Source organism: Myotis daubentonii, chromosome 1, assembly GCF_963259705.1.
Source record: "Myotis daubentonii chromosome 1, mMyoDau2.1, whole genome shotgun sequence".
In the NCBI taxonomy this organism is placed as follows: domain Eukaryota; kingdom Metazoa; phylum Chordata; class Mammalia; order Chiroptera; family Vespertilionidae; genus Myotis; species Myotis daubentonii.
The window spans coordinates 22,386,665-22,396,207 of record NC_081840.1 but is presented as its reverse complement, the minus strand read 5'-3'; the positions used below and the strand labels follow the sequence as shown (position 1 = coordinate 22,396,207).

The window sequence follows — 9,543 nt, the reverse complement described above, 5'->3', positions numbered from 1 at the left end:
GAGTGTTATAAGGTCAAGCCTAATTATGCTAAGAGAACTGTGCCCTCTAAGCTGGGAATTGTTTGTGACTTTGCCAGCAGGTCAGTCCAAGGCTTAACCCTATATCAGTTTCCCACACCAGGGAACCCCAAGTATGGTCCTTGAGAATCACTGTTCTAGGGAAAGACAGGCCAACTTTGACTACAGGTGATTGTAAGTCTTTACCAGGTGCAGAGGTACAGCTTTTATGACTGTATTATGTAATCTGTATAGTACTAGATAATACTGAATATATAGTACCTAGCACTTCTACAGTACGTCACAATGTGCCAGGCACTATTGTAGGGTGGATATAAATGTGTGTGTGTATATCTATGTCTCCCTCCTTTCCTTTCCTTTCATTGTTTCATTTATACCTACAACAACCCTATAAGGTAGATTATTTTTTATTTTTTATTTTTTTAAAATATATTTTATTGATTTTTCACAGAGAGGAAAGGAGAGAGACAGAGAGTTAGAAACATCGATGAGAGAGAGACATCGATCAGCTGCCTCCTGCACATCTCCTACTGGGGATGTGCCCGCAACCCAGGTACATGCCCCTGACCGGAATCGAACCTGGGACCTCTCAGTCCGCAGGCCGACGCTCTATCCACTGAGCCAAACCGGATTCGGCGATTTTTTATTTTTTTATTTTTTTAACACAGAAGGAACCTGAAGCTTAGAGAGGTTAAGTGACTTCTTCAGAACCAAGAAGACCAAGCTCTTGGTACCACTGAAGGATGAACTAAACCCCGAAGGCACTTAGCCATTACTTGCTACGAGGAAATGGGGGTGGTGCACATCATCTCAAGGGAGAAGGTGCAGGGCTGGACGGTCCACCATTGCTGGTGTCCTCTGGGTCCTTGTCCTGACCTCTGCTCTCTGCCCTTTGCCCTTGGCAGGATGACATCCCGGGAGCAGCTGGTGCAGCAGGTGCTCCAGGAACTGCAGGAGGCGGTGGAGTCCGAGGGCCTGGAGGGTCTGGTGGGCGCTGCTCTGGAGGCCAAGCAGGTCCTGTCCTCCTTCACCCTCCCCACCTGCCGGGAGGGCGGCCCCAGCCGCCAGGTGCTGGAGGTGGACTCGGTGGCCCTGAGCCTGTACCCAGAGGACGCGCCCAGGAGCATGCTGCCGCTGCGCTGCCAGGGCGAGGGCAGCCTGCTGTTCGAGGCGGCCAGCCTGCTGCTGTGGGGCGACACGGGCCTCAGCCTGGAGCTGCGGGCGCGCACCGTGGTGGAGATGCTGCTGCACAGGCAGTACTACCTGCAGGGCATGATCGACTCCAAGGTGATGCTGCAGGCCGTGCGCTACTCGCTCTGCTCCGAGGAGTCCCCCGAGATGACCAGCCTGCCCTCCGCCACGCTGGAGGCCATCTTCGATGCGGACGTCAAGGCCACGTGCTTCCCTAACAGCTTCTCCAACGTGTGGCACCTGTACGCCCTCGCCTCCATCCTTCAGCGCAACATCTACTCCATCTACCCCATGCGCAACCTCAAGATCCGGCCCTACTTCAACCGCATCATCCGGCCCCGCCGCTGCGACCACGTGCCGGCCACGCTGCACATCATGTGGGCTGGCCAGCCCCTGACCAGGCACCTCTTCCGCCACCAGTACTTTGCCCCTGTGGTGGGACTGGAGGAGGTGGAGGCTGAAGAGGCTACCTGCCTGGCCCCTGCTGCTCCGGCCTCCGCTCCTCCTGCCCCGGCTCCTTCGGCTCCTCCTGCCCCGGCTCCTCCAGTTGCAGCGGCAGCTCCAGCTCCGGCGCCACCGCCAGCCAAGACCCCGGAGCTGCTCCCCCAGGAGCCTGGCCTCAGCTACTCCCACTTCTGTGAGCGCTACAGCGTCACCAAGAGCACCTTCTACCGCTGGCGGCGACAGTCCCAGGAGCACCAGCAGAAGTTGGCCACCCTCTGCTCAGCCAAGCATGTCCTGCAGGACAGTGTCCGCCGTGGGGGCATCATGTCACTGCAGCAGTTTCTCCAGCGGTTCCCCGAGATCTCCCGCTCCACCTACTATGCCTGGAAGAACGAGCTGCTGGGCACTGGCGCCTGCCAGCCGCCGGCCCCCAAGGAGGCGCTGGGTGTGGAGGAGCAGGAGAAGCTGCCAGAGGAGCCGGCTCCCGAGGGGCCGGGGTGCTCCATGCTGCCCGTGTCCAGCCCCGGAATGGTCCTCATGCAGCGGGCCAAGCTGTACCTGGAGCACTGCATCTCCCTGAACACACTGGTGCCTTATCGCTGCTTCAAACGCAGGTTCCCTGGCATCTCCCGCTCCACCTACTACAACTGGCGCCGGAAGGCCCTCCGGAGAAACCCCAGCTTCAAGCCGGCCCCAGCCGTCTCCACAGCCCCGGCTCCCCAGCCAGTATCTGCTGGGGAAGAGGCTCTGCTCCCTGAGAAGGGTGAGGTGGGAGAGGGGCCAGGAAAAGCAACGGGTGTGGGGGGGTCACCCACCCCCCAGGAGTTCCTGCCCCCGAGGATGCCCCTGTCCCGTCGGCAGAGGCGTCTGCGCAGGGCTGCCCGCAAGCAGGTGCTCAGTGGGCATCTCCCCTTCTGCCGTTTTCGCCTCCGCTACCCTAGTCTGTCCCCCTCCACCTTTTGGGTCTGGAAGAGTCTTGCCCGGGGCTGGCCCAGAAGCCTGTCCAAACTCCAGATCCAGGCTCCTACCCTGGGCAAAAGGGGGGTGCAGGAGGATGAGGCGAAGCGAGAGGAAGAGGCTGGCAGGAATGTGACAGCTGCCATGGTCCCAGCTGCAGGGACCCCAAAGGTGGCAGCTCCTCCAGGAGAGGATCCAGGGAAGGCCCAGGAGGGTCCTTCCAGAGAGAGGGCCCTGCCAGAGGGGGCCACGGCTCAGGGGTGGCCCCACAGTGGGTCCTGGCCCAGCCACCCTGTGGTGGCGGCGGCAGGTGGCAGGGACAGCCAGGCGCTGATGATGGACATGCTCGCCACCACGAAGTTCAAGGCTCAGGCCAAGCTCTTCTTGCAGAAGTGTTTCCAGTCCAAGAGCTTTCCCTCTTACAAGGAGTTCAGCGCCCTCTTCCCCCTCACCGCCCGCTCCACCTACTACATGTGGAAGCGAGCCCTGTACGACGGCCTCACCCTGGTTGATGGCTGACAGGGTGATGCAAAGGGGCCGGGAGCAAGGGGACCAGTTTGGAGAGGGTCAGGGACCTGAGTTGCCCCTGGCTTGGCCAGGATGCGCCTTGTTCTGGTTCCCACAGTGTCTACCCTGAACCCAAAGTCAGATTTGTGTTGTTTCTTGGCTTCCGGGCAGAGAGAGAGCCAGCCATCAGCCATCAGGTCTGCCGCAGAGAGTCACAGGACCAGCGGCGGTCTCTTCAGTTGTTTGCCCTTCTTATTTTGACTGTATCTTGGATTTAGTGTTTTATTTTGGTTTAAGTGGGTTGGCTGGGCCCTCTTGCTGGTATTGGAAGCTGTATGTGTTGGGGGGAGGTCTGGAAGAGGGTTGGTTAGCTAAAGCTGCTTTCAGTCTTTTTTTTCTGGGGACAAAAGGAGTATTATGGCATGGCCATCTGCCTCTTGGGCAGAATATACGTCTTCAGGTGCTTTTGGGACCTGGCACTCTCCTTACTCAAATGCATTTCCCTAAGGAAGGAGCATCAGAGATCAAACATGGAGCTTCTGAGCGGCATCCCCATGGGGAAGGGAGTCGGGCTCAGTGTGAGCAGAAGCAGGCTGTCTAGGAGAACAAGGGCCTCTGAGGGCTGGCTTGTTCCTTGCGAGCAGTGTGGTCAGGGGCTGCGGGAGAGGCTCCCGTGTCTCTGCTTGCTGGTGCCTGGCCCATCTGCAGTCCTCTGCCAGTCGGGCTTGCTTTTGGGGAACCCCTGTCTTTGCTGAGCCTCTTGTTAGAGCCTGGGCCCCATCTTCAGGGAGGGACCGCACAGTGGCCAGGCAGGGGAAAGACTTGAATTTGCATTGTCCTAGAATGAAGATGGAAAACTAAAGAAATAAAATGATGTGGTGCCCACAGCCCTTGGTCTCTGGTATTTGTTCTGCTGGGAGAAAACTGCCCATTCGCACATTCTCCTTAAGTTTAAGGGGTCTGAGAGTGATCGTTTCTCTGTCTTGCTGGGACACTCCTAGGTTCAGGGCTTGGAGAATGAGGGGGCTGATTCTGGGCATTCTGTTTAGAATTGGATTTAGAAGGGGGTGTTCTTCCAGCTGGAGGCGGGGCTACGGGCTGCCTGGAAACTTGCCTCCCAGCAGTGGGAGAAAACTGGCTGAGTGCACTCAGAGGCCAGGCCAGGGAGAGGGTCACGTCTGCCATGAGCCCAGACCGGAGGGGGCCAGGGAGAGGGTCACGTCTGCCATGAGCCCAGACCGGAGGGGGCCAGGGAGAGGGTCACGTCTGCCATGAGCCCAGGCCGGATGGGGTCAGGGAGAGGGCCACGTCTGCCATGAGCCCAGGCCGGATGGGCCCAGTCTTTGTTAAGAAAACTGAGAGATTCGTTTGCATGCCCCTCCCTCCAGTGGGGGTGAGCTTTAAGGCCAGGCCTTTGCTTGCTGTCTTCCATGTGGTTTGGGGGAGTCATCCTTTGTTCTGCTATTTTTTCACTCCCACATCCAACCCATCAGCAAGTCCTGTTGATTCTGACTCCAAAATATGCCTAGAATTCCCGCTCTCATGCGGCTGCCATCATTCCTCCTGGTCCTCATCTCAGCTTCCCACAAGTCTTCCCACTTCCACTCTTGCCCCATATAATCCGTTCTTCATAGAGCTGTCTGAGAAATCCTATCTAATAATAGACAAACATGGTAATTGACTGTACCTTCGCTATGCCGCCCATTGGCTAATCAGCTCATTATGCAAATTAACTGCCAACAAAGATGACGGCTAATTTGCACACTGCAGGCAGGGCCGGACAGCGCCATCCCACCTGCCCTGCCGCCATCTGGGCCTGCTATCTGTGACCCGGGGTGGCAGGCATCCCATGTGCGACCTGACCTGGGTGGCCGGGCGGTGCAGCAGCGATCAGCCAGCCCGCCCAGGCATCCCGTGTGCAACCTGAACTGGGGCGGCGCCCCAACCCCCAGATTGGCCCTGTCGTATGCATGACCCGGGGAGGCGGGGCAGGCACCAAGGGATTGGGCCTGCCATCTACCACCCGGGGAGCGGGCCTAAGCCAGCAGGTGGTTATCTCCTGAGGGGGTCCCAGACTGTGAGAGGGACACCCCCCCCAACTCTCCTCCCCCACCAGTACACAAATTTTTGTGCACCGGGCCTCTAGTATTTAAATAAAATCTGATTCTGTCCCTTTTTCTGTCTAAAATGTTGAGTGGCTTCCCTTCACTCAGAATTCTTTGCACTGCTTTACAAAGGCCTTCATAATCTGGCCCCTGACTTAAAAAAAAAAATGTTTTTATTGATTTCAGAGAGAGGTAGGGAGAGACATAGAGAAACATCAATGAGAGAGAAACATCATTAGTTGGCTGCCTTCTGCACGCCCCCTACTGGAGATCGAGCCTGCAACCCGGGCATGTGCCATGATGGGAATTGAACCATGACCTCTTGGTTCATTGGTGGACATTCAATCACTGAACCACACTGGCTGGGCTGGCTCCTGACTCTTTTCAGCCGTCTCTTGTGCCACTCTTGCCCTTCACAACCACACTGGCTGCCTCTGATCTTGAACATGCTACACTTACTTGGTCTAGAATGCTTTTTCTGATGTTTTTTCTTGTTTATATGATCATTAGCCTCCCTCCCCCCATTAAAACCACCTCCATGAAAGGTAGGGCTTTTTCTTGGCTTGCTTTCACCACTATATTCCCAGCAGGAAGATTAGTTCCTGGAACATCATAGGTGCTACAATTTATTCAAAGAAGGAATGAAGGAAATCCTAACCAATCCTACTTTCTAAATATTCCTCACTGACCATTTTTCTCCATCCACGTTGTCACCCCCTAACTAGGCCAGCAGCTGATCTCATCTCTGATAAGTGAATGGTTTTCAAATGGACTCTGCCTCCACTCAGACTATCCCATTTCACCCCCCTGACAAAGGCCAGAATGATCTAACTGAAATCTTAACCCGTGACTGGATTTCCGATTGCCCTCAGCACAGAATCCAAACTAACGAGGCCCACCAGCCTGGCCCATGCCTGTGTCTGGGGCTTATTCCCCCCCCCCCCCCCCCCCGCCCCCTCACTCACTTATCTGTCCCATAATGCTAACCATGCATCGCCAGTGCTTGTCTTTCTCACACTGTGAACCCCCAAGCAATGTTACCTTGTAGTCCCTTAACTTTCGGTGGAGGGGCTGGACTGCTCCTCCTACCTGGCTTGCAATGACCGCCTTTAGCCAGAAGGTGGCAATCTGATGCAGCAAGAGACAGATTCTGGGTTTCCCGTAGGCACAGCTGTTTCCAACCCCCAATCTGCCCCCCTTTACTGGTTTGGCTGTCAGAGGGTGGCTCCAACCTTGCTTCGGAGAACTGCCCTGCTTGGGGCTCGGTATTTTCTTGTTTGTTCTATTCTCTGCTCTCAGAACCAGAGCAGATCTGATGGCAGGAGGTGTTTCACTAGGGGGTCTAGAAACCACCTGGATGGGAGACCCTGGGGAGCTTGTTAGTAGTTGCGATTCCAGGGCCCCACCCAGATCTACTGATCTCACCTTAGACATTGAAGAGGGTGAGTTACGTGGCCTTGCTGTGCCTTGCTTTCTCCACCTGTAAAACGGAGATTACAGTGATGCCTGTAATATTGCGCCTCGCTAGATGGGCATTTGCTATTGGTAAAAACGTGGACTAGTTTGAGAACCCCTGGATTTATAGGAGGAAGCTAATGCCTAAGGAGACTCTCGCTTGCTCAAGGTAGGTTACCAGCTAGATTTAAGGCAGTCCTGTCCGAAAACCAGTAGGTCTGTCGGAGACCAGCACTGAGCCCCAAACCCATAGAGAAGATAAAACTGATAAGTCAATATTGATTTGGACAAGGTTTTATAAGTCTGGTTAAATTATTCTTATACAGAAAAGCAGGGCTGTTGTTTTTTTTATCTGCTTAGAAAGACAGAAACACATAAGCTGTGACTATCTTTGCTAAGACTATTTCATGCTGGTTTTGAAGTTGACATTTGTTGAAATTATTTGTATTTTTTTGCATCAACTTCTATCTCTGATGCACATGTAGAAATGCCATTGAAATGAACTATGACTAGAGGAAGAAAACAATAGTTGAGGTTAGCTTTATATTTCCCAACATCTTGTGCTCTTAGAAAGTGACACTGGTTCTGAAAATTTTGAATATAAAAGCTTCACCATAAAAAAGCAATCAAGTGAAATGTGAATAATTTAAAAATATATTTTTAAATATATCTTATTGATTTTTTACAGAGAGGAAGGGAAAGGGATAGAGAGTTAGAAACATTAATGAGAGAGAAACACTGATCCGCTGCCTCCCGCACACTCCCTACTGGGGATGTGCCCACAACCCAGGTACATGCCCTTGACCGGAATCGAACCTGGGACCCTTCAGTCCGCAGGCCGACGCTCTATCCACTGAGCCAAACCAGTCAGGGCATTAAAAATATTTTTATCTATGTATTTATCCCCTGGGGACAGGGTCCTGTATTTGGTGGAGGTCATCTTGTCTATCATAATGCCTGAGGCTTCTTAAATGTTTACCTGGAGTCCAGCACTCAGGCCCCTGGGTAGCTATTGGGCCCCAAGCATCCACCTCATATCTCAACTGCCCCTTCTGGATGGATGTCCCACCAGCACCTCGGTCTCACCATCTGGCAATCTGGGCCCATGCTCCCATTTCCCAGCAACCTGTTCTCTGTTTTTCACCCTGGCTGCTGCCAGCATCAGGTTACAGCTGAGCTGGCTAAAAAGTGGGGCATCATCCTAGAATTTTCTCCTCCCCATCATTCCACCAGGACCCTAGGAATACTGCTCGGTTCATAAGATTCCGCGCAGCTGGGTTATCACAGGAAGAGAATTGGATTGGTCCAGTCCACCCCTCCTACCCCCTTTCCTCCGAGCACAGCTCTGAAAGCCAGGTCATAATTGAGGCCCCTCCTGCCCAAGTCTGGTCCAGCCTGTGGCTGCATCAGCTTTGCTCACGAAGGGGTCTGGCAGAGGCAATAGGCTCCTCTCCAGCACCCCCCGATTGGCTGAGCCCTGTGCTGTGAACTGAGGATACAGAGCTATTTGGCCTCCACTCATCCTCACAAAGGCCTTGGTTTACTGGCAGCTGTGGTCTGACACAATACGACAGAGGCTTCCATATGGAATGCACCGAAAAGCACCAGGGGGTTGCAAGGAAAGCATATGCTGGCTTGGGCATCTCATAGCTCATCTTGACACCCCTCCCAACTTGGAGCTTCCTGGGGCCAACTCTGCACTGTGAACAGCAGGCTGCCTGCGGGTCTCTGGGAAACGCCTCAATTATTTCTCAGGCGATCCTGGTCGCTGATTGTAAGATACCTCGGTTTGGTGGCTGTCGGGGAGGGTGGGAAGCTGAGGGACAGGTGCTCTGACGCAAGGCAGCTGTTAGGATGGGGCTGAAAGGCCTAGGGAGGCAGAGTTGGGGAATGTGTTTCAGGGGAGCCTCTGCCTGCCCTGGGTGCTGTCTGCCTCGCTCACTGGCCTGATTACTACAGGAAGGTTCTAGATGTCTCCTTCCCTGCCCTGGCTGATGACATCCCAGGATGCCTGTAGAGTGTCACTAGCAGGTACCTAAATGTTCCCATCCCTGGTTTATCTCATGGAAGAGGAGGAGGAAGCTTTCAAGGAGACGAGGAGTGTCAGAAAGTAGGTTTAATGGTATAAAAAAAGCTCCCGTAGAAAATGGCTTTGAAAATAGCATGAAATCCGCTTAACTCTGGTGGCTCCTCCCTGCCAGGCAGAGAAAACTTGGGTGGGTGGGGGACCTAGATCGGAGGACAGCCAGGAAGAGACTGGGCAGGCAGCTGCTCATGTGCCCCCCTCTGCTGAGGGGACCATGGGATGGCAGAGGACAGGCGGGCTGCAGGGCATCCTCCTCCTTGCCTCACCTGTTCCAGACGCAGCCCCCAGGATGCGGGCTGGGGAGAGGCCAAGGCCGGACAGGAGGGAAAGCACAGCCTGTCGGGAGTGGCTTTGTGGTTCACTTGCCCCCAGCCCAGCCTGGCTCAGTGCCAATGTTGTTTTGTGGCCTGTGCATGTTGACAGTCAGCCACTCTCAGTTTCTAGGCCCCCTGACTTTGGGCAGAGTTATCTGTTGTCATTGAAGACAGAATTGGGGGGAAGTGAGGGCTGGCTAGGCAGCATTGCAGTGCCCAAGACAGGTGCCCATGACTGTGGGTTCCACCGATCCTCAGACCTCACCTTCATGGGGACAGGAGGGAGGCTGGCATTTTTGGGTGAGTTAATCCTTCCTTCCTTCCTTCCTTCCTTCCTTCCTTCCTTCCTTCCTTCCTTCCTTCCTTCCTTCCTTCCTTCCTTCCTTCCTTCCGTTCACATTTGTTGAGGCCTGAAGGTGCGGGAGAGCAAGGTTACAAAGCTCAGTAAGACCTAGCGCCCCCTGGA

At 54.4% G+C, this 9,543-nt stretch overlaps 1 protein-coding gene across 1 annotated transcript; it reads left to right on the top strand.

Annotated features, from left to right (window-relative positions):
• Positions 1 to 924: 924 nt before the first annotated feature.
• VRTN (vertebrae development associated) lies at positions 925 to 3,129 on the top strand. Its single transcript, XM_059664967.1, has one exon. The coding sequence runs from the start codon at positions 925 to 927 to the stop codon at positions 3,127 to 3,129; it is 2,205 nt and encodes a 734-aa protein (XP_059520950.1).
• Positions 3,130 to 9,543: the final 6,414 nt, after the last annotated feature.

Bases quoted from the DNA above. Each gene is read 5' to 3' on its own strand.
- VRTN (XM_059664967.1), top strand. From the start codon at position 925: ATGACATCCCGGGAGCAGCTGGTGCAGCAGGTGCTCCAGGAACTGCAG.